Below are 25235 nucleotides of genomic sequence, written 5' to 3'. Positions count from 1 at the left end.
GGTCTTTGACTCACCACGTTCAGGTGGAAGCTCTCTTCCACCCAGGCCTTGGCCTCCTGGAACTCCTCCTTCAGCTCCATGAGGTAGAGGGTGTCGAGGGAATCAATGACCGTTGCCCCACTGAGGCCTCCTGCAGGCACAGAGGATGGGTCAATCTCGTCCTTTCCACCCCAGTCACACAAGCCACCATTCCCCGGGCCTCCTCTAAATGCCTGGGCAGGCTCCTAGGCACGATCCAGGGAGACTCCAGGGCCACCAGCCTTTGAAGGCACATCCAGGACCCAGAGTCCCCCCATGGGCTGCTTCTTCCTCAGGGCAGCAGTGGGGGGGGGGGGGCGGGGGTTGGAGAGACTGAGTTCAAGGGATGAGCTGCTTCCCAGACCTTGGTCCACTCTTACATCTGCCCGCAAGTCAACCATCAGGGCCAGCTGGGCGCCCACCACTTCTCTGTCATGCTGGGGGTGGCGGGTGGGCGGGTGAACTGTCATTTGGTCCACAAAATCTTAACAAATGTGCCAGTCCGCTGACGCTTCAATGCCATTCTTTATTTTATTCTAAGAACAAAAAGATGTTCATAAATATTTACCCAGGAAGGTATTTATTGCCGTATCATATATAATGGGTAAAAGTTGGGGAAAAAAACCTCCAAGTCCAGTAATAGGAGAGTAGTTATACAAATTGTGGCTCATGTATAAAATAGGACACTATGCAGACATTCACACAACTGAGAAAGACCTATGTTAGTTGGGGAGACACGCATGGGATCTGTTAAGGTAAAAAAAAGTAGATTGCAAAAAAAAAAAAAAGCACAATATAATTTCTTTACTGTTTGCCAACGTGGACGAGCCTGAACAGAATCAAGTCCGGCAGGAAGTGATTCAGTGGTTAATGCCGAGTGCTGGGATTACAGGTGCTTTTTGATTTCTTCAGCTCATGGGTTTTTTTTTTTTTTTTTTTGCAGTACGCGGGCCTCTCACTGTTGTGGCCTCTCCCGTTGCGGAGCACAGGCTCCGGACGCACAGGCTCAGCGGCCATGGCTCACGGGCCCAGCCGCTCTGCGGCATGTGGAATCCTCCCGGACTGGGGCACGAACCCGTGTCCCCTGCATCGGCAGGCGGACTCTCAACCACTGCGCCACCAGGGAAGCCCCATGGATTATTTTTATAACCAGAAATTTATTTCTGTTTTAAAAAAAAAACGGAAAGACAGTTTGGACAAAGAAACTAAACAAATGCACAAACCAAAGATTCCGTGGCCACTCTTGCTCTAGGCCAGTGGGTACACAAAGCGTGAGCTTTGAGGCCTGGCCCCTGCCACTGGGGCCTTAGACTCTTGTCCTGGGAGTAAAGGCTGAGAAAATTGTGCATGTTTCCACATCACAGACTGGACAGCAGAGTGATGAGGAAGAACCTCGGACATGGGACAACCAGAGCCTGCCTTCTAGAGGATGGTAAAGGAAGAAATGAGGGAGAAAGAGATGTGCCTGGGGCCATCTGGGGGGCTTCCTGGAAGAGATGGTGGCCTCCCATCAACTCCTCACAACTTCAGTCATCGCAGGCAGCAGCAATTTCCTTTCGGGACTAGAGGGTAACTTCAGAGGAGTAATTGTTCCTTCAATGTCCTCCTTGCAGAGGCTCAAAGCACTGAGACTCACAGCCTCCACCTTCCCCCAGCGGACACTAGAGCTCCCTGACAGGTGCTGAGCCCCACTTGAGTCTGAAGTACGGCTTGGCGGGCACTCCTGCGTTCAGAGCTAGCGTCTAATCTCCTTAATTAGTGCTTCCTTAACTGCTCACTTGTGTTGACTTCGCAGGCAGAGAATCCTTGTGAAACTCAAACACTTAACCACCTCTCTAGGCTGGGCAGCAAGGTCAGATAAAGGGCACGGCTTGGAAAAGGATGGGAGGGAGATCCGGGAGAAGTTGAGAGAAAGTTAAGTCTGGAGGTTAAAGACACATTTCCAGAAGGGAGGGTTTGCAAGGAAGAGTGGAGGGAGGGGAGGGCTGGGGGATGCAGGCGTTTCCCAATCCAGAGACACGTGTCCTGGGACGGCTTCGGCTTTTGAGTTGAAGTGAATTTCCAGAATGTCAACCCCTCCTACACTTAAGGATTAGTAGGAAAACACTCAAAGCCAAACCAAGTTGGTCTTTTTCTGGTTTATCCTGGCTGCTTCCCCTGTAGGTGTCCAAGGCTGAGCACGGTTCGTGGCAACTCCTTACCCTCCTGAGGTGCTCAGGCCTTGGGACCCAGATGGGCCACACATGACCAGAGAGGGACTGAGACAAGCCCAGGCCAAAGGGCACAGGTCTGGGGTCCACACTCCTGGCTCTGATGCCAGGGTCCCTCCCTGTTAACCACAGGGCCTCACACCTGACTTCTTAAGGGCCTGGAGGGATTTTTGAGATGCGGCTGCCTCACCCCTAGATTTCATAGATGAGGACCCCAGAGAGGTCCCGTCCAAGATTAGCCCAAGGGAGGAATGGGGCCCCAGGCCGGGCCACGTGTAGTGTGTTTTCCACAAGAGGGCCTCTCAATTCCCTGGGAAAACAATTTCAGATCTGCTTGCTACGTCCCCCTCCCCTGCGGGGGCAGGAGGCTGCTCTGACGCGAAGAGAAGAGAAGCCCAAGCTGTGTGTCCTTCAAGGTCAAGGGAGAGGTGGCCCAGAGTACCCGATTTCTGGATCCTGCCCCGGGCTGCCTGGTGTTTTCACCCCACAGGCCCTCCGTCTCCTGGGCCAACCCTGCGTCCCGAGGCCCCAGGGCATTGGCTGGGCCGGGAGGGCAGCCAGGGCTCCTCGTGACCGGCTGTCCTTCCCGAACACTCCCGAGGCAGCCGGCTGAGGAGGCAACTCGCTAAAAGATTTGTTGGCAAGGTTCTGCCCCTGCTCTCGGGTGTCCAAGTCCTCCTGCTTCTCCGCTCCCACCTACCACACAGCTGGGCTGCAGGCCAGCAAGGCACTTATTGGAAAGCTTTCCGTTTCAGGCCAGAGGTTACCTGGCGGCCAGGCCGGGCAGGAGAGAAGGCCCTATCCCGAATTCAACTCTATCTGCACCTGCAGCCGACCTGGGGCAGCTCCCCAGGGAAAAAGACAGCCGCCTATTCAGTCATCAGGCCCACAACTTGTATGTGAAGAGCCAGTGGGGCACAAAGAGTCAGGTGGCCAGCTTGGAAGCTTCCCTGGGCCTGGGCGGCCCACTCTCCTGGGTGGCCCACCCTCCCGGCTCTAGCTCTGAACTGCTGCTGTTCACAAAGGCCCCTGCTGGCCCCCCTTCCTGTGTTCTTCTGTTAAAAGAACACAGCTCTGGGTTCACATCCCAGCCTGGGCCAGCAACCCATCTGCTCTAAGTGTCAAAGTTCTCATCTGTAAAATGAGGTGAAGACCACTGGGCTGGGGTACTGAGGTGCCACTGAAGGTTCCTGAGCTGGGACAAAGGTATCATATACTGCCCAGCCTAAAGACACCTGATAAAGACACCTGTACATGCCTGGCACGGTGTAAGTGCTTGACAAATCAGTTCATTGTTCTTATTTCTGGGGTCCCTTAGCTCACCTTGAAATACTGGCCTGGCCAAGGAGATGTGGGTTCAAATCCTGGCTCCACTATGTACTAGCTGTGTGCAGGGCAAGTCATCGTACCTCACTGAGCCTCATTTTTCTCATCTGAAAAAATGGAGATTACAGTAGGACCAACCTCGTAAGGCTGCTGGGAGGGTTAAGTGGGGGGGTGGATGGAAAGGAGTTGGCATGATGTTGGGTACACATGAGCTGGTCCCCACAAACAGAAGTGTGGCCCTCCTTGTCCCCAGCTGGCCCTGGGCAGCCCCGCCACAAAGTCTTCTGGGGTCACTGAGGCCTTGTGACACTCCTGTATTACTGGCCTCTCACCACCCTGTTGGGCAGTGTAGGCACAAGATGCGGCTTGCAAGAGCCTTGACCCAACTTAAAGGAAAAGTGTCATATGGCTCCCACCTGTGTCTGCTGCTTCCCACCCCTGACCTGGGTGTACACCTGCCTCCAAAAGGGTCTACCTACCTCCCGGACCCCTTCCTTCCCACCCTGTATATTGTCGCCTGATCTGTCTCCTGAAAACCAGATCCACTGTGTCCATTCCCAGCTCAGGAACCTGCAGTGGCTTCACAGTACAACCATACAATAAAGAGTTGTGTGTGTGTGCGTGTGTGTGTGTGTGTGTGTGCACGCACGCGCGCGCGTGTAAAGTCTTTTGGGTCTGAATCCAAAGGATCTAGCTAATATCTCGCATCAAGCTCTGCTTCCTGGACAGAGGCTGCATCCTCTGGCCTTCCTACCTTTGCATGTGGGGTCTCCTCTGACAAGAAAGCTCTTCTGTGCCTCTGGGCAAAGCCTACACCTTCTTCAAGGTCACCTCCCACTGGCAGCCTTCCCTGATTGCACCCAGACAACCTCCTCCCGCCCAGAGAGCTCCCGTAGCACTTTCTTGGGCTTCCGACTCAGGCACCCTCCATTCCCGCCCTGCACTGTGGGGCTCTGTCTTGCCCCCTAACTAGATCATGAGATCATTGAGGCTCATGCTTCTCTCACACCCCTTCCCTGCCTTGTCTCCAAGTGGCCCCAAAGGCCAGAGCTCCCAACCCTACTGGGCCCCTCCCTATTCCCTGCAGCTTTAGCACATTCCCTGACTTCTGTGACTCTTCTACAAACTTGGCTAGGAGTTGCCTTCCTCATTCCACCTGCTCCTGAGGCGTCCAGAGCCTGCCCAGTGCCTCCTCACCCAGGAAGCCACTGTGATCCTCACCCCACAGTCTGCATGAAGTCTCACCCTCCCTGAGAAGTCTTCCCCAGCCCTTCAGGGTCCACCCTCCATGCCCCAACTCCGTGTACCCTCGTTGCCACGACAAGTGCTCCTTTCTCATCACTCTAAAGGGTTCGTCAATGTACTGCCCCGTCCTCCGAAATAGCAGGGGCGCAGTCTGCAGCAGAGTTGTCTCCACGCTTGAGAGATGGCTGCCAGTGGGGGTGGGCAGGCTGGAGGGCAGGAGACCAGCTGGCCCGTCTCGGGCACCTGCACCGGCACCTTGGCACCATGCTCACTCTGTGCTGGATCTGCCTTCAGGATGCCGCTCTTCCTCGTGCTTCTCCTTTTCACCCTGTGGTTGCTCCTTCCCAGTCTCCTTTGCTGGTTCTTCCTCATCACCAGGCCTCTAGAGACCGGGGCGCCTGGGGCTCCATCCTTGGGTCTCTTCTCTGTCCACCTTCCTTCCTTTAGTGATTCAATCTGGTCTCACAGCTTAAATACCATCCACATGCTGATGGTTCCCAGATTTAAATTTCCAGCCAGGACCTTGACCTCGGGAGCCCAGACTCGCTCTCCAATAACTCCTTACTCACATTTCGGAGGTCCACACACATCTCACCTTTAACTCGTCTGAAAGCAAATCCTGCGCCTCCCTCCAAACCTGCCCCTCCCACAGGCTTCCCACCTCGGTGGATGCCAGCCCCCTCCTCCCAAGAGCTGTGGCCCCAAGCCCTTGACTTTGCATCTCTTGCCCCCACATCTGGTCCCACAGCAAATCCTGGCGGCTCTGTCTTCACAAGGGTTCCAGCCGCCACTCACTCCTCACCTCCTCTGGGCTGCCGCCTTCAGAAATGCAAGTCCTATCATGCCGTTCCTCTGCTCAAAACCCTCCCAGGGCTCCCCCCTGCCTCAGAGGCTGTGATCTGGCCCTGGCCTCCTCTCCCTGCCTGGCTTCTCTCCCTCCACTCCAGTTCCTTGCTGCTCCTGGCGCCCTCCAAGCCTTAGAGTCCTGGCCTTGGCCCTTGCGATCGCTCTGCTGAAATAGCACCCCCATCGCTCTTCCTGTTCCCTCTTTATTTTTCCCCAGTGCCTTTATTCCTAGCCACGTTACACGTGGGTCTGCTTCCCTATTTACTGTCTTCCTGATGGAGTGTAAAACTCCTGGCGGGGAGAGCTCTGTTTTGTGCACTGCTGCCCTCCACTGCCTAGAACACTTTCCTGCCCATCACAGGTACACGACAAGTATTTGGGAATAAAGGGCCCCCTCCTCCTGGGCAGGGAAGGCTTCGAGGGGACCGTGGCTCATTCATATCTCTCAGTGCCTGGCTATAGTCTGGCACCCAGAGGCATTAAAGGTCAACGTGTCAGTTGAACAGACTGAGCCTACTGCCGGGTATCTTCCGTGACCACCCAGGTCACCAGGGCAGCTCAACTGTCTGCTCTAGGGGCTGGTGCCAGTAGACAGAGGAGACCCTCCCAGCAGGCTGTGGCCACATCGGCCAGGGGGGCTGAGTGTGTCCACACCAGTGCCCTGCACAGAGCTATCTGTCATGCGTGTCAGGCTCTACAAGGGAATGGACCCCAGGCTCTTATAACCTCCTCTCCTGGGGGCTGCCTGGCCAGGAACCACCCTGCCCTGCTGGACTGTGGTTTGTATCCCCTCTCCTGACTCTGCCATATTAATGATGACGAGGTTTTTATGTGACATTATATTAGCAAAGAGAAATGGGTCAGGCTGGAAAACATAAGCTCCAGGAAGAACGTTTAGATAGAAACAAAAATCACCCAAGGCGTAGCCTATTACCACGGTATCCCCAGAGCCAAATACTAATGGTTGCATTTAATTTGAGGATATAATCCACAGAGACTTTTCTTAATCGGTAAAGAAAACAACACAAATGTTTTTCTCAGCTTCCAAAGAAACCAATATGGCTGTGGGGCAGGTCACAGTTCCTAAAGACGGATGCCGTAGGATATCCCATCCCACAAGAGGACCTCTTTCCACACTCCTCTCCTTGAACCTGGGTGGAAATTTGTGACTACCTGGAATAACAAAATAAAGCAAAATGGATGATTTTCTAGTTCCCAGGCCCAGACCTTAAGAAACAGGCAGTTTCTACTTCCTGTCTCTTGGAATGCTGGCTCTTGGGACCAGCCGCCATACTGTGAGGAAGCCCAAGGTAGCCCACAAGGAGAGAATAGATGGAGAAGCCATACGTATGTTTTCTGACTGACAGCCCATCTGCGGTTCCAGCCAACAGTCTGCAACAATTCCAGACATGTGAATGAAAAAGCTTCCAGAAGTTTCCAGCTGTCAAGTCACCCTCAGCCTTCAAGCCTTCCCAGGTCAGGGCCCATATATCCTGGCAGAGAGAGAAGCTGTCCCCACTGTGACCTTTCTGAATTCCTAGCCCCCTGGATCTGTGAGCATAATAAAATAATTGTTTTAAGCCAGTAAATTTTGGAGTAATTTGTTATGCAGCAGTAGCAGCTGGAATGTTCTGCCACATGGGTTTCTATGAAGATGAATTAAAGCGATATCCCCACTACCCCAAAGTACATTCTTTAAAACCACATCAGGTCTTCTGGCTGCATAAAATCTTTTTAGGGATTAGGACCTCTCCATTTTTATCAGGTCTGGGTTATCTGTTTGTTTGTTTTCCAATAGGAATATTTTTCCTGAATCTTTCCATGATGGTTATTTCCTGGATCACATAACGTTGTGTTGAGGGGCTGAGTGTTTCCAGAAAAAGGTTTCTTGGTGCCTCCGGAAGGACTAAAGATATTTTTTACAAACTCTTCTTGGAACCCAACAGAATGCTCTTACTAGAGGCTGATTAATAAAAGGTGATCAGGTCTGACCATGTCACTGCCCTTAAAAAAAGCCCTCAAAGCCTCCTGTTCTCCAAGTTCAAAGTCCTGGGCACAGTACGCAGGGTGCCTGTGGTCCAGGCCTTGGCAACCTCTCTAGTCTCACCTCCCTCCTGCTCTCTTTGCATGCAATGCTCTACCCAGAGCAGACCACTAGCAGCTCCCTAAACACCCTGCAGTGTCTGCTGATGCAAGAGCATTGTGTCTTCTCTCAAATGTTCCAGAGCCACAAGCAGAGCTGACCACTCCCTCCTCTGCAAGCCCGCCCTGCTCTGCTGCAGGTGCTCCGTCATAGCACTGTTCCCACTACACCGTACATCTTTGCCTGTGAATCCCAAAGGGCAGTGGCTGGCTCGGACTCTTCCCAGGAGCCGTACCATCCATCCCCAGGCCAGGCACTGAGAAGGCAAGAACAAATGGCTGTTGAATGAATAAACGACTGGTGGAAATGCCCACAGCGCTTTCTTAGGGATTTCCAAACACTTTACAAGGTCTCTTGGCCTCGGAGAAAACATACCACTCAGAGCAGTGGCCAGCTATCCAAGGAAAACACTGTCAGAGGAATAAGATGGACAGCTGCAGACGTCAGGGCCCTGGTGGAACTAATGCCTTCCTCCACTCTTCCCAAACAGATGCCACGCTTTGCTACCACAGCCGGATGGAGAATGTTTGCTGTGGTCGACCGCTGGATGAGGTTCACTGTGACGAATGGCCTGACACGGTTCACTGAGGCAGTCTACTGGACAGGGTTCCTCGTTGGAAAACCAGGTATGTTTAAAAATGTTAACGTTTTGTTTGTTTTTAAAGAAGAGCTGAGGGTGCAGTCTGACCTGGAAACTGGTATTCAAAAAAATTCCCTGCGACAGCGCTGTGTAGCAAGCTCTGAAGTGCTTTTATCTCAGAGCATCTCTGAGAGAAGAAAAAGCACATGGAGAAATTAGTACCCAGGATCCTCCAAAGTCACACAGCAGCTCAGGGCAGAGCTGTAACCAGACACCACCTTACACACCATCTGACCTTATGGGTTTGGTTATCCCAGCTTCATCCCTTCCCAGCTGTGTGATCTTGGGCAACTGACTTGACATCTCTGGGCCTCAGAAAAATTGGGCAATGGGGTCTCCTTTTCAGAAGGGCGTGGCCAGTTCAGATGAATGTATACAAAGAGCTCTCAGCAGGCACTCAGTACAAGAGAATTTGATACACCCAGCACAGAGTAGGTGCTCAATGCACGGGGCTGTTACCATAAGGCTCAGTTCCAGCAGAAGAAGGCAAAGGTAGGATCCCTCGCAGATTAGGCGGGCAGGAGGTATGGGCTCTCGGGAAGTCGGGACCAAGCTGGGCAGGCACTGTGATATTTTTAACACACTTCTTGCCTCAGTGGGAAGAAGAGCAAAGGCCAGAGCCCTGGCTGCTCGCCCCAAGAGACACTAAATCCGACTGCTGCTATGGGAAGCTCCTGAGGGCAGACCCAGAGTCCCTCCATACTCTGGCTTCTACCTGCAAATTAGATAATTGCCCAGTACTATCCCTCTACTTCCATGGGAAGGGTAAACATCCCTGTCCCATCAACCTTGGTCTTGTCCATGTAACCTGCTTTGGCCTCATGGTGGGTAGGGAATTAAAACTGGCTCTGACTTCAGGCTTAGCCATGAGACTTGCCAATGGGATTAGTGGATGTGACTTGAACAGAGGTTTGAAATAAGCTTGCATGGGGGGGTTGCCCTCCTGTGTGTCCACCTTTCACCTGGAGAAGAGCAAGTCTAAAATAGCCATGGAGGTCCATGAAGGATGAGAGATAGGTGGAGCAGACCTGGACCCGCTGAGCACAGCCTAGATAAACCAAACCCCAGCCTACCTGTAGCTATATGAACGAGAAATAAATGCTCACTGTTGCCTGCCACTCACTGTGGAGTAATTTGTTACGTGGCATTATTTTTGGAAATAGCTGACTGATATAATGCCCTTCCAGCCCTATTTCTTTTTTTATCCAAAAGCACTTATTTATTTATTTATTTATTTATTCACTCACTCACTCACTCACTGGCCGTGTGGCATGTGGGATCTTAGTTCCCCGACCAGGGATTGAACCTGTGCCCCCTGCAGTGGAAGCATGGAGTCTTAACCATTGGACTGCCAGGGAAGCCCCCCAGCCCTATTTCTTAATGGTCTTGTCACGTTTTCCATACTCTAGCTGGACTACAGATTCTATGAGGTCCACTGTTTCTCGCCTTCCAGCCCTTTATTCAAGCTGTTCCTTCTGCTTGGAAGGCTCTCCTCTAACCCAAAATGTCTCCACAAATGTCCAAACCCAATGTCTACTTTAAGTCTTGGAGAAAATGCTGCTTCCTCCACGAAGACATCCCTGATTGCCCCACCTGGACCTGAGGTTGCCCTCCTCTGAACTTTTATTAAAAGAATTGCTTTCAACTTTCATTATAGTAATCTGTGTCATCCGTGTCCTTTTCTCAAGTCCATCCCAGGCAGTGAGTGTCTTCAGGGCTGAATCTAAGCCTGTTTAATCGAAGCCTGAAGAGCAAAGGCATCGTTGAGATCTACTGAAGGATGCCCTCCGCCCACTGCCTCACACCTAGACGAGGAAGCCTCCAGGGAGCCAGTGACCTCACCAGAGGCTGTTCCTAATGTGGTGTGAGGTGTGGGGGGGTGTAAGGGGGCAGAGACCAACTCCATGGTGCTCTGAAATCCTGGCCCAGGGCAGACATCCAACCGAAGTTCACTTGTGGAATGTGAGATTCTCCTAAATGCCAACCACAGAGGTTAATAAGAACAGCTGCAGATAGTGCTTTGTGCCAGGCACCGTATTATACACATCTTTTTTAAACCTCGTGAAAACGCTATCATTGTCCCTCTTTTACAGATGAAGATTGAAATTTCAAGGAATTAAGTCACTTGCTCAATATTTATTCATTTACCCAAAAGCATATTTTGGAGTGCTCAGGATGTGCGTGGTGCTGGAGAATGGACGGTTCTGGTCCCCACCCTCAAGGAGCTGAAGGTCTGGTGGGGGAGAAAGACACCAACCGGGTGTCACACGGATGACACCGAGTTACAAAGGACCAAATGTGATAAAGGGAAAGAGAGCGGGTGTACAGTCAGGAGAGGGCGGCATTTGAGCTGAGGCCTGAAGGAAGACAGGAGGAAAGAGGGGGTCGGGCCAGGCAGATGCACAGCAAATAGAATGGAGCGGGGAAGTCTTGGCCTGTTTGTGGAGCAGAGAGGTGGTGTGGGGTGGTGAGAAAGGGAACATGGTGGGTGGTGACGGGGTGTGGAGGCAGACCACACAGGGCCTTGGCGGCTCGGGGAGGCTTGTGTGGATGGCTTAGGGAGACCCCCATCTGCCTGGTGTTTTAAAGTGATACTCAAGCTGCTGTGTGAAGTGTCCTGGAGGGAGACCCCACGTAGAGTAATTCAGGGAGCTACCCGTCTGGGTTGGTGAGAGCCCACTAGTCACTTAGGTTGGGTCGGAGGGAGGCAGGGAGCACCTGGGCCTGTGCTTTGGGGTCCCATGAAGGTGGCTGGAGGCGCCCCTAGCTGGTGGGGAGCTGGTTACCAGTCCAGGGGCAAGAAGAATTGACCAAGAGCACAGGGCACCATCAGCCAGTCGCCTCACTTCAGCCCCGCTGGGGGAGCCTCCAGCTGCCCTCTGGAAGCACCAGGGCCTCCCAGGCCCATGGATGCAAGGTCACAATGTCATCTTGGATATACGTGGTGGCCACACAGAGCTATGCATTGATCATGGCAAACAGCCTGTGGACCAGAGTCAACAGGCACAGATGTGTGGCTGTGATAACAAGATGACTGATGATTACTGGAAAGGGGAAAAGCAAGGAAATCAAAGAGGCCCTATTCACCCCAAGAAACATAAAGAGATGGCAGAGGCAGTGCCGGGAGAGCCTGGTACAGAGCTGCGCCCCAGCGGAGGGTCCTTCTAGTCGCTGGGATGGCTGAGCTGCAGGGAATGGGCCAGCAGAAAGGGCAGAGCCCTGGAGCCACACTTACTAGCTGCCTCAGTTTCCTTATCTGTACAATGGGGACACCACACCCCATCCTGAGGGTTAGAGATCACACAGTGGATGCAGCAGCCGTTCCACGGCCAGCCTCAACTGAGCCTGTGTGGAGGCAGATGGAAGCACCTCTTTAAAAAGCTTCCCAGCAACCCTATGAGGAGGGTGCAATTTGTGTTGCTCTTTTCCAGATGGGGAAACTGAGGCTGAGAGAGGTCAAATTTCCCAAGGTGATGAATGGGGGAGCCAGGATTCAACTCAGGCCGGCTGCCTCGGAGGCTCCGCATTTCACTGCTGTGCCATCCTGCTCCTGTGCAATTTCTGGGAACTTGGCCAGGTTCAGAGGGTCTGAGAGGGCCCCAGGGAGGTGCCCACAACCACAAGACCCCCAGGCCGTCTCCTCAGGGTCCGGCAGCACCTTCCACCCGTGGGCTGGAGCAGTGCCCCTCTATAGCAGGTACCACCTATGTGAGAGGAGCTGGTGCCTCTCCCCACAGGAGCCCCGCCCGTGATGCTCAGCCTCCAGGAAGCCTTCCCAATCCCCTCAAGGGAGTGACGCTTCCTCCCTGCACCATTCTGGGTCCCACTGCTGATCACTTGGCCAGGCCAACTCACAGGAGGGTCTGTGTTGCTCTGTCTCTCTCACAGGCAGGAGCCTGGAAGGCAGAGATCTTTTCATATTCATCTCGGAATCATCTACGATGCTGGGCGCTCGGTAGGGTCTGAGTAAACGTATATGGAGTTAATCTGGAGAGAGAACTGAGAAGGAGCCCGAGCAAGCATGAGCAGAGGCCAGAGCAGCTCTGGCCCTCTCCCCATCAGGCCCACGATGGCCCCACCCGATTCACCGTCAGAATGCAGGGAAGAACAGGAGGGTGACTTGCCCTCCTCTACAGACCAGGGACCTCCCCTTTCCTTAATCCATAGGCCCCTTCCAGAAACTGATAGAAGCCGCCCCGACCCTCCCCTAACTGAAAGGACACGTGCATGCATTTTACACAGAAACTAACACAGGCTTCCCATTGGCAGACCTACCTGTGTTGACCACCTAACTTAGATGGGGGATCTCTGGGCAGATTTTTATTTCCTACAGAGGATGAGGTGAGGAATTTATTTTGGAGTCAGGGAGACGTAGAACAAAATCCTACCTCACTGTTCCTAGCTGTGTGATCTCTGGTTAGCTACTTTACCCACATAAGCCTCAACATCCTCATCTGTGAAATGGGGATAATGTCAGATAATGCATATTATTAGAGAGACTGCACTAATAGGTGGACAGGGAAGGTGTTTTTTTTCTTTAAATGTAAATGGGTCACAGGAGGTGCCTCTGAGTCACCTTTCATTTAATTTTATTTGACTTTTTTAATAGGCAGACGTGATAGTGGAAAAAGCACAGGCTTCTAGTCAAAATGTTTGACCGCTGGTTCTATATATTACCAGTTGTGTGGTCACAACCATGTTGCTTAAGCTCTCTGAGCCATGAGTCTGCATCTGTCAAAAGGGACTAATAACACCCCGCTTGAAGGTGTGGGTGGCTTGGATGTGGCACAGAGTCTGGCAGAAAGAGGGAGCACAAGGGAAGGGTCTGTGCATGGGCTGAACAGGGAGAGGCCCCTCACCCACCTTCCCACGTCCACCCACTCCTCATCCCTAGCATGACAGCTCTGAGCGTGTTTCCTGGGTGAGAACTGCCTCTGATTTAGATCTGGGGGCCTATGCAATTCACAAATGTAGCAAATGTGCTGCGCCCCAGAAGACAGCTCCCTCTGCTTCAGAGAAAACACACAGTTCAATTTCCTAAAGATCGAACCCCAGGAAGCCTTTCCCTGCTGTCCCAGCGAGAGCAGTTCTCAGAACTTGGGAGGTGCCACCCTCGTGCGACTAAACAATTAAAGCCCAAGTATTTGTCATTCTCAGCAAAGGTCTGTGAGGACGACTGAGAAAATGACAAAGAATCTGATTTCAGCAGCACAGTTTTCAGAAATATATGGTAATCCACTTTTGTCAATTCACGGAAGGCACAGCTCAAATCATTAAAAAGCCATCGCACTTAATCATGCATGGAGAAGGCTGGGCTGTGCCTCTCAGATCATTTTCAAATGGTTTCAGGTTAACTTTCAAAAACTGACAGGCAAGCAGGGAGGGGATTATGACAGATGATAATCTGAGGAATTTCTGGTTCTGGTTCTCGGAGGATAAGGAGTTTATTCGAGAGAAAAGTGCCACCCAGACCTCGGCATGGTGGCAATGGTGAGGGAAATTCCAGGATGATCAGCTGGGACTTCTGCCCTCAGGGAGTCTGCAGCTGCTTTCTCAGGATGACAGCGGATTCAGAGCACACTATTAAGTAAGCAAATAATTGTGATGGATTGTGACAGGTGCTAATAAAAGGTGGACATTTACCCAGTGATTAAGTCTCAGCTGCGAACATAGAGACCTGGGTTTGGAATTTGTCTTTGCCACCCACTGTGTGACCTCACGCAGGTTTCTGAACCTCTCAGAGACTTGGGCTCCTCATCTATAAAGTGGGATGGCCAGCTCATAGGCTTGGGGGGTTATGTATGAGTTCATTCCCATAAAGCCTTTCACGTAGTACCTGGTACACATTGAGCTCTCAGTCAATGCTGGCTAAGCAGCTAATTCTGCTGAAGGAAGCCTCACAGATGACCTCTGATTGGGATCAAGAAGGACAAGCAGGAGTCTGCAGGGTGGAGAGTTGGAGGAAGAACATTCCAGGCAGAGGGCACAGCACGTGCAAAGGCCCTGAGGTGAGGGGTTGGTCAGGGAGGAGCACAGGGTACGTGGGGAGGGGGACGAGAGAGGGAATGCTGCAAGCTGCGCTGGAGTCCTCCTGTGAAGGTCGGTGAATGCCAGGCTGAGGAGTTTGGACTTTATTGAAGGCTGGGGCAGTGTCTGTGAACTCAAAGGGTCAGGAACATCCTGTGTCTTCTTCCAGGTCTTAGTACATGTTGGTCACTTGTTGACTTTTAAGTGACCACCTCCCATCAAACTCTGATCCAGGGTCCCCAGCCTTTGTTTAAGGAAAACACCCTCTATTAGGTCCAGCAAAGACCATGTTCCCCTTCTAAGGAAGGCAGAGCCGTTGTGGGGAAACTACTATACCTAGTCAGGAACTGCATTGCCCACCCTCCTTGCATTTAGGTGGGGCCCTATGAGCAAGTTCTGGCCAATGGAATATGGGTATAATTTACATACATTTTGAGGCCTGGTCCATAAAACCCCCTGTGGGACCCTCCAAGGCTGAGGTGACCTTGGGAGTCACAATCTGAAGATGATGGAAGCTCCATCACCCTGGGTCCCCGAGTGACTGTGATGAGCAAAGCTCCCTCCTCCTCCCATCAATTTGACTTTACATGAGCAAGAAGTAAATGTCTGTTCTCAATCCATAAAAAGGTCTCTGGGTTTATCTGTTATAGCATCTAGCATTACCTTAAATAAATACACCCATTATACAGAATGACCTCGGGCATGTTATTTCGCCTCTCTGGGCCTCAGTTTCTCTAATGCAGATTTTCGTGAAGGGCTAATAAGATGACAAATGTGAGTGGTGCTTTGCAAGCAGGGAAGGCTACAGAGATGCCATTCACTGCTGGTGTTGTGGCTTTGGTCTCTCCGAGAGCCCGAAGGGGAGTGGACTTTGTACAGCCCCTGCTGAGGCAGGGGGAGTGCAGCCAAGGTCTTGGAGAAGCTCCAGGCAAGGGGTCCAGATCTATCAGCAGATCCTGACTCAGATTGGAGACCCTCACTCCAGACTTTAGTTCTGCTGCTTGGCAGAGATGCTGCCCAAAGGGCTGAGCCCCCTGGGGGAGGGACTGGGGCCTGGCTTCTGTCTCCTGGTGGCTCCCCTGGGAAGGAGTTGGCCCTGCCTCCCTGATAACTTGTTCCAGCCTCTCACAACTCATTAACAGGAAATTGCATGCCCTGCCAGGGAGATGCACGTCTGATTTTTCAGACATGTCAGGTAGACACTATCATCAAAACCTTGTCATTTCTCTGCATAGCCCCACATCCTCCTGCTCTGGGGTTCTCCTGCCAGGTTCTGTGCTTGGGGCACACGCTTGCTGTCTCTGGAGATTTGAGAACCTCGTGCGGTTCACAGTTCTGCCAGCCAGTCTGGCAGGGAGCAGGGGTTCAGGATGGAAGCCCGCACTGGTAGCTGAGGCTCACCCTGCACTCCACCCCTAAGCAGTCCTGCACTCGCAGCCCAGCACTGGTGCTGAGACCCCATAAGAAGACAGGAGGAAGGCCTGAGCGGTATGTGACGTGCTGAGCTGGATCTGAGCAACGACAACTTTAACAGGATCCTGGTCATTACATGTCCTTCTGCTGAGAGGGTTTCCTCACCCATAGCTTAGAGGTAGGGATGGAGAATGCCCCACCCTCAGCCTCTGGAGCCTGGATTCAGGGGCAGGGCCACCTCATCCTGTACACATGGTCCCGCGGCCCCGTTCTTAGGCAGGTGGTTGCAGACACCGACCTCCTCTGTCTCCTGTGCTCTCACCTTTGCCCAATGTCCACTTGCCAGTGCTAGCTGGGGACATGAGAGGGGCTCTCAAATCACCTGACAGTAAAAACCATCAACACCTTGGGCCAGGCTCTATGGAGAGACAGAGAAGAATCAAAAAAAATAAGGACAAAAAGCATCAACTTCCACAGTCTTTCACACAATAATTAATTTGTCTGAGCCTCACGCCCACCCTTACGGGTGCCATCACCCTTATTCCACTGAGGAGGAAACTGAAGCTCATGGAGATTAAACCACTGGTGCTTAAGGTAACCCAGCCAGTGCACTAGGCAGTAATCTGAGCTGCACCCTATAAACGTCCCATAATAATCACGGTCACTTGGCTAGTAGGTCCTACATACCAAGCACCAAACCGAGCATTTTGTCAACTCTCCAGCAGAGGTTATAGTATTTCCATTTTCAGATGACGTCTAGAGGCTCAGAGAGGTTAAGCAACTTGCCCAAGCTCACACAGCAAGTAAGCAGTAACCATAGCCTTAATGCCTACAGTGTTGGTGCTCTCTCCCTATACCAGTTGCCTCGCCAGCGAGAAGGGTCCCACTTAGGAAGGGCAGGGAAAGAGGCTACCAGATCCTATCAAGTGAAACAGAAGCAGATAAAATTGCACACATGCTGGTCACCACTCCATTAAAAACTCAAGCGTGCATGGATCAGATGGGATGGGATCTGGTAGACAGTTGGGTGGGCGTCTCAGAGTGAGGCGGGGCCTGGCAACTTCTGTTAGCTCATGGTCTTCCTTGGCTGTATTTTTCCTTGTAACGATGGCTGAGGGTAAAGATGTATAGGAGCCAGGTGGGCACAGGTGTGGTGGCTCATCGTTTCCTTGGCCCTGGCAGCAGGAGGTCCTCCCTCCCTCTCCCAGGTGCAGGAGCCACCTGGCCAGGTAACCTCTCCACCCCACCGCATTCCAGACAGCCTTCAGTCTCAGGCAGAGATCCAAGCAAACCAGCGACCACTGCCCTGAGCACGTACAGCTTTTGAAATAGTGAGGACTTGCAGGAGAGGGACTGCAGCAGCAGCTATAGCCCAGGCAGTGTTAGAGAGGCCCCCATGCCTGCAGTCCTCCCACCACAGAGGCCAAGGCCAAGGAGCTGGTCTCCAACTACCCTCTAAAAGGCCCTTTGTGACGTAGCTTCTGCCCTCCTGGGCAGCTTAGTACCCACCTCTCCTTTCATGCTATCCTCACACTCAGTTCAGCATACTCCACCGCCATACCTCTGCCCAGGCTGTCGGCCCTCCCGTTCCACCTGCCTATTCTTCAGCTCTAGAACCCAAGTCTGTTGTTCTTAGTTGTCCTGAATCCACCCCCCAGCTTTCAGACTGTTCAGAGTCTCCCACCAAAGTCATGTATCCTAAACTTCTGTTAAAACAAACACTTCAGGGCTTCCCTGGTGGCGCAGTGGTTGGGAGTCCGCCTGCCGATGCAGGGAACACGGGTGCGTGCCCCGGTCCAGGAAGATCCCACATGCCGCGGAGCGGCTGGGCCTGTGAGCCATGGCCGCTGAGCCTGCGCGTCCGGAGCCTGTGCTCCGCAACGGGAGAGGCCGCGACAGTGAGAGGCCCGCGTACCGCAAAAAAACCGAAAAAACCCAAACACTTCAGGAGAATTCTTCTAGAACTCCTTCTGAAAGGCAGAGTGGGGTGGAGAAGGAGGATGGGGCGGGGAGAGGGGCACTGGAAGGTGAGATGGGATGGCCTGAGGACACAGTGCACACCTGTGCTCTGGGGGGCCGCAGGAGGGCCTAGGAGGCCCCCGGCGGCTTTGCCCTAACCTGCCTAATCTGCCTCTACAACAGTTCCCGGGCTCTCACTCCACCGTGCCCTTGCACATGCTGTGCACTCCGCCTAGAAGGCAGTTCTACTCTTCTCTGCCTGGGCAGCTCTAGCTCATCCTTCAAGGCCCAGTTGGATACTACCTGCTCTGTGAAGCTCCAGAGGTAGAGTCAGCTGCTCCTTCCTTTGTATTTCCAGCACTGCGTATCTCACAATTACATGTGGATACTTTCCTCTAGGAGAACTCTTTGGGCCAAGGGACATGGCCAATTCACCTCTGCATCTCTGGCATCAGCCCAGAACTGGCCTAGAAATGCCTCCTGAATGAATGAATGAATGAGCCTCCGTCTCTAAGATGCCTAATTCCCCACTTCCTGCTGGGCGTTCCTCTCCAGTCCGGAGAGAAGCAAACTGCACCCTTTGTCTTCCACCACGTTGGTACTGACCAGAGTTGGATTTTAATGGTGCTTGGACAAAAGGCGGCACCCACATCCATTTTCCTTGGCTAATTACATTTCCCAATTGAAATACTTATCTCTGGGCTGGTGTTAAAGACATAATCAGTTTCCAGAATGGATTCAGAAGAGGTGAGAAGCAAGAAAATAATTAAGCTAACTCCTGATTGAATCAAATAATTAAGCAGATTAAATCAGTTGCCTGTGATCTACAGCCCAGCCCAAGCCTGGGGAGTGCATTTCTCTATCGGAGAGATCATTCCTGATCGTTTTAAAGATGGAGAGCATTTCCTCTGAGTAGTGAGTAAAGGACTGACTCTTTCAACTGAATACAAGTCAGGGTAGCAGGACCCCAGCTTCGTGGTTTAGGCGAAGTATTGTGGGTTTAGTAGAAGAAAGCTTGAAGGTGGGGTGCGCTCTGTTCCAGAGCCATACCTGCACACCCATGGCACAGAGGTTGCATTGATGCCCTGGTTTCTCACTTCTCCCTGTGTCCATGCCCTCTGCCCCTCTGAGCAGGGTTTCCTGCCCTGTCCGCTTACTCTGGCCTCAGCCATGTGGCTAACTTTAGCCAATGACAGCAAATGTGATGTAAGCAGAGGCTGGCTTTCTTGCCCCTTTGCCATCAACATGAGAACATCCTGGGACTAGACGACTGAAAACGAGAGACATGTGGAGCAGAGCTGAACTGACCAGTTGTCCCAGTTGTCCAAGGGTCTCCTAGGTCAGCTCACAGTCAGCCGCCCCCAGTCAAGATCAGCAGAGTCACTTAGCCGACCCAGCCTGGAGCTGCTAAACCCTGAAGACTCCCAGGCTAAATAAAAACTTAGTGTTACATGCCAGTGAGGTTTCTGGGTATGTGTTTTGCAGTATCATTGTGGCAACAGATAACTGAGAAAGTATCCCTCAGCCTGGATTGGCCTATTCTCCAGCCCCAGCCTCTAGAAGGTACCCTCTACCCTCAGCCACGCATCACTTAGAACCCTGGTATTTGAACACTAAATATTAGATGAGTAAAAAACCTAATCTAATCCTCACCAAGGCTCCTGGGCAGCTGTCAGGAAAGGGATCACCTGCCCCATTTTATAGATGATGATGCCAAGGCTCAGGGAACCAAGCAGTTAGAAGAGCAAGAGATTACGGTTAAGGAGAGCGAGTTAGATGAATGCAGTAGCCCCGATTTCTACCCCCCACGCCAAAACTCCACTGAAACAACAGTATGAGATTTTTTTTTAAGCATCAATTCAGAAGGACAAAACAAACAGAGGAGAGGCAAGAGCAACAGTCTTGGCCTCTATTAAGGAGAGAGACATTGTAGCACTGACTTAGCGAAGCCAGGGAAGCAGAATCAAAGCCAAGATGCTGAAAGCACACGCGTTCAGGTCACACCAGAGAACCGCACAGGGTCTGCAATGGGTGGCAACACCGGGCACCTCTGGAAGGATTTATTGAAAGTCAGCCTTAAAGGCAGTAAGACCCCTTTTCTTTTATGTCTACCCAGCCACGAAAATGTCTCCCTCTCGTCCCGGCAGAAAACTAGGGGTTGAGACTTGGGAGGGAGTAAGACAGAAGGCCTCTGGACTGTGGGAGACCTGGCAGAGGCAGGGGCACCATCCCGAGAGCATGGGGGTTAGGGAAAGGTTTCTGGACTGCCCCACATTGTCCTCCAGCCCTCTGCCCACCTGGCTCTGGGCAAGCGGAGGCCAGGAATTCACTTTCAGATAGGAGAATGGAAACATCTTCAATGCAGACTCTGACCAGCCGTAGAAAGCAAAAACCGGCGTACATCCAGAGTTCCCTGTCGCATCACCCTGCAGTGAGGCATCAGCCAACAAAACCCATTCACCACATTGGGGGGTGGGGTGAGTGGGCGTGGGGCACACTGGAGCCCCAACCATCTTCTTTTCTGGCCCCCATTTAACATGCACACAGCCAAGGATCCTCAAACATTTGAGGGAAAACTCACATGTGCGATAGGCATACATATACCCAAACAATCAGGAAAAGTATATTTAGAGGACACAGAGGCTCTGCAGGAAGATGAAAACTACAAAAAAAATATCCTCAGAGAGACAAAAGAAAATGTTGCACCCATGAGACAAGATCAGGATGCTCAAAAAAGAACATTCAGGAAGTAAAACAGAACTCTTGTTAATTAATACACAGTCTGACGGAAGAAGAAGAAAAAAACCTACAGAAGAGCTGGATGATAAATTTGAGGAAATTTCCCAGAGTAGAACCAAAGAGAGAGAAGAGGATGTGGAGCAGCTGGAACTCTCAAACACTGCTGGTGGGGATGGAGAATGGTACACCCACTTTGAAAAAGACAGTTAGGTAGTTTCTTACAAAGTTAACCATACACTTAACACATGATCCAACAGTTTCACTCCTGGGTGTACACACAAGAGAAATGAAAACATACATCCACACAAAAACTTGTACATGATATACAAAACAGCATTATTTGTAATAGCCCCAAACTGGAAACAACCCAAATGTCCATCAACTGGTAAATGGAAAAAAACCAACTGTGGAATGGCTATACAATGGAATACTACTCAGCAATAAAAAGGCACAAACTATTATACATACGACAATGTGGATGAACTATAAAAACATTATGTTAAGTGAAAGAACCTGACACAAGAGTACACACTGTATCATTCTATTTATAAGAGACTCTAGAAGGTTCAAACTAATCTAGAGTGACAGGAGGCAGATCAGTGATGGTCTGGGCCAGCAGTTGAAGAAGGATGAACTGTCAAGGGGCATGAGGGAACTTTCAGAGGTAAAAATATTCTGTATCTTGATTTTGGTGGTGGTTAATTTCTCAAAATGCATTGAAAGGTACACTTAAAACTAGGTGTCTTTTTTTTTTTTTTTTTTTTTTGCGGTATGCGGGCCTCTCACTGTTGTGGCCTCTCCTGTTGCACAGCACAGGCTCCGGACGCGCAGGCTCAGCGGCCATGGCTCACAGGCCTAGCTGCTCCGCGGCATGTGGGATCTTCCCGGACCGGGGCATGAACCCGCGTCCCCTGCATTCGCAGGCGGACTCTCAACCACTGTGCTACCAGGGAAGCCCTGGGTGCCTTTTATTGTAAGAAATTATACATCAATATAGTTTATTTGAAAGTGAAAAGAAAAAGATAGTGCTGTTGATTCAACTGGGGTTAAAATCAAGGAGGTTTCATGGAGGAGGCAGTGTGTAAGCTTGGTTTTTAAAAATGAACTTGAGAGACATATGGAAGAAAAGGCAGGGACCTGTCAAGCAGAGCAAACAGTATAAGTATGGTTGAGACTGCTAGTTGCCCCCTAATATCCATTCTCTCTTGATATCTATAGAAACAGAAGCCATAATTCTATCTGAGCACATGGCCATGAGAATAAAGACTACATTTCCCAGCCTCCCTTGCAGCTAGGAGTAGGCATGTGCACAAGTACTGGCCAAGGAGATGTAAGTGGAAGTGGGGTGTGCAACTTCTGGAGAGTATGTTTAAAGTGAAGGGACATTCCTTCTCTTCCCCCTTTTCCCTTTCTGCTGGCTGAAATGTGGACATGATGACCGGAGCCAGAGCAGCCACCTTGGACCACAAGGTAGAAGCCACTACTGAGAATGAAGGGTGGACCCTGAGTCCCCAGTGAAGTGGAGTCACCACACCAGTCCTAGACTAACTACCTGGACTTGTAAGTGAGAAAGGGATAACCTTCTCTTTTGTTTAAGCTATTGCTATTTTGGATTTTCTATTAGTTCCAGTAGAATCCAATCCTAAGTAATAAATTGGGCAAAGGCAAAGAGAGGTGACATGAACATGTCCCCAGTGTCACAGACTCCTGGACACCACCGTCATGATTTGACTGTACTGCTTGAGGGCAGGGCCCTGGTGTTCCTCGTTTTTCTGTTTCCAGGGCTTGGAACTCAGCAGGTGCTCAGGAAAAACACTGAGTTGGCTGGAAGACCACGGCATGGCTGAAGCCCCAGCGTGATGTTACGGAATGAATGCTTGTGTGTCCCCAAAATTCATATGTTGAAACCCTAACCCCCCAGTGCAATAGTACTTGGAGATGGGGTTTTTAGGAAATAATTAGAGTTAGATGAGGTCATCAGGGTGGGGCCCTCTGATGGGATTAGTGCCCTTATACGAAGAGACACCAGAGAGCTGGTGCATTCTCTCTCTCTCCTCCTCCTCCACTCCCTTGCTCTTGCTCCACAAGTACACAAAGAAGTCACTCGAGATGTGAGCACACAGCAAGATAGTGACTGCCTACAAACCAAGAGAAGAGGCCTCAGAATGAAACCCACCTTGCCAGCACCTTGATGTAGGACTTCCCAGCCTCCAGAGCTGTGAGAAATAAATTTCTGTTGTTTAAGCCACCTGGCCTGTGGCATTTTATTATGGCCCTTGAGCAGACTAATACACACAAGACAGACTACGTGTTTGCTCTCTGAGGGCAAGGCCTAAGCCCTCCTGTTCATCCCCATAATCCTTGCACCTAGCTCCAGAAGGCTTGTTGTGGGGTCTCAGGTATTTGCTGAAGGAAAGAATGAAAGACTGATGTAACAGAAATCCAAGGTTTCACAGGCCAGCATTTGCCTATCCTTTTGGTTAACAGGTCCCCAAACTGCTTTCTGGGGTACCTCCCCTCCTCCCTCACTTCTAATCTATGCTCTTCTTGGGGTGGGACTGTCTAGATGCCCCACAGTGGGGATGAGTGATCTAGACCTCAGCCAATCCATACCTTTCATCCCTCTGGACATAAGGATATGTTAGGGACAGACAGAGCCACAGGCCCAATTAAAGCTTGTCAGAGCTAATCTTGGGACTTCAAGTGAACAATCTAGAAACAACCAAGAAAGTGGCACTAGCTCTTTTATACCACACACAAATTGAGTGGATGGAAGATAAAGTAGCTGTAGCCAAATTGCTATCATCAAGGAACAGCCGACCTGAGAATGAAGCCCACTGAGAGAGAGTACAGCACAGAGACAGAGAAGGAGGAATTGAGTCTTGGTGACTTCAATTTGATGCCTGGATCAAGCTGTGCCTGAAGTCCAATCCTAGTGATTTCAACTAAGTGATCTAATTAATGTTTTGGGGGGTTAAACCAAATGGGCTTGAGTCTTTGTCTCTTGCAACCCAGAGAGTACACACTAACACAATTGACCTTAAGGTCAGTGTCACCCTTAAAATATGTCATCTTGGGAGCAGTGCTGCCATCTAATAGAGGGACCAGGGCACTATCGGGTTACTGCATTAACTCCACTTCCTTTCAACTGTAGCTGACTCTGAGAACTTAAACAAGGTCTTGTTGATTCTTCCTGGTATGTGACGTTGTAAACCAATCTCATGTTATCAGCACTGCAAAAATTCCCCTATAAAAACACAGGAGTCTAAAATGTTAATCTGGGAATTAGTGGACACTTATCTTCTTTTGGATCGGTATAATTTCCTCCCAGGATTTTTATCTGTTTTCTGAGCCACCTCATTTACCTAAGCTTTCAAAAGCTCACGCAAAACACGTAATGCACTCTTCAGCTACAAAAGTCAGTGCTTGAGGATGTGTTTTTACCAGGACTGCTACAGAAATTTTTCCCATTGCTTTTCAGAGGCCTCACTACCAAAATTTTATTCATGAATAAGAGCCAGAATAGTCTCACTTATAAACAAAGCTTTTCCCTAATTATCAAATCAAGGAAAATATGTAATTAAAAAAAATATATATATAGTTTTTTTTATTTTTCAAGGGGAGATTTATATTAGTTTGGGCTTCAAACAACCCTCATCTTCCCTCCACCACCGAGACTGACTTTAATTAAAGACCATTTACCCTGGGAATGGATTGCTTGCTGCAATTTGTACTGAAGACACACATTTTGCAGACAAATGGATTGCAGTCCTTAGATTTTGCTCAGATGACAAAAGAAGTGATTATGTTCCCTCGTCACTTCCTCACTCTGAAGGACTCTATTAAGAGAATAATTTGAACGGTCTCTCTGCTACTCTGCATTTTAAAGTGTGATCTATTTCAATGCCATCAACATTTTTCCCCTTTAAAAAATGAGTGATGTTTAAGAAAAAATGCCAGCTGGGTGTCTATTTGAGGAGGGGCTGCAGGAAATGAGAAGGTTTATATAACTCCCTCGGAAGCCCCAGTTGCTTGCAAGTGCATGGGTAACCTGTAGCTTTGTTTTGTGGCTACAAATAGCAGACAGAGATAATCTTAGCGCACAGGAGGAGACTAATCAAATCCACACACCAGCTCTGGACACCTAGTTCTATTTTTCCACTTCCTGGCTGCCCAGTGCCGGAGGGGTTTGCACGGGGCTGTCTGACTCTGGAGCCACGGAGTTTAAATGGAACTGTCAGGCCCTAAGGCTTCCTGATTCATATGTGGTCTGAAAAGAGGCCCATGGATCTGCTGAAGGAAGCCCAAACCGTAGGGAGGTCACTGGTGATAAAACAAGCCCAGGGGTGCCTTCTCCATGACCCCACGAACACCGGTGTGCTGTGTTATAATGCCTCACGTGTCTGTTACCCTGAAGGACTGAGGGTGCTTTGAGAGCACGGGCTAGTCTACCTCCTTAGAGCTTAGCTCAGTATCTGGCACACAGTGGTGCTCAATAAATGCAGAGTGAGTAAAAACATGTCCTTTAGTTCTGTCCGTTTGGAGCTGAGCTCAGCACCAACACTGACTGGGTACTTGGGCAATTTACCCCAAATCCAGGAAAGGCATATCTAGCCTTGGCCTGAGACGATGGGAATTCAACATCCTTCTTTCACTCTGATCCATGAAC

At 50.7% G+C, this 25235-nt stretch overlaps 1 protein-coding gene across 2 annotated transcripts in view; it reads right to left on the bottom strand.

Moving 5' to 3' along the window:
• Window positions 1–25235, bottom strand: part of MAN1C1 (mannosidase alpha class 1C member 1) — a 132189-nt gene that overhangs the window by 33218 nt on the left and 73736 nt on the right. For both annotated transcript variants that reach the window (XM_079933553.1, XM_079933552.1), the window contains exon 3: window positions 15–130. In XM_079933553.1, the coding sequence (XP_079789679.1) occupies window positions 15–130 (116 nt within the window). The remainder of the gene's footprint in view (window positions 1–14; window positions 131–25235) is intronic.

This window comes from Stenella coeruleoalba (assembly GCF_951394435.1).
Source record: "Stenella coeruleoalba genome assembly, chromosome: 1".
Lineage (NCBI taxonomy): Eukaryota > Metazoa > Chordata > Mammalia > Artiodactyla > Delphinidae > Stenella > Stenella coeruleoalba.
The sequence above is the reverse complement of the archived record's forward strand: the minus strand, read 5'-3'. Positions and strand labels throughout refer to the sequence as shown.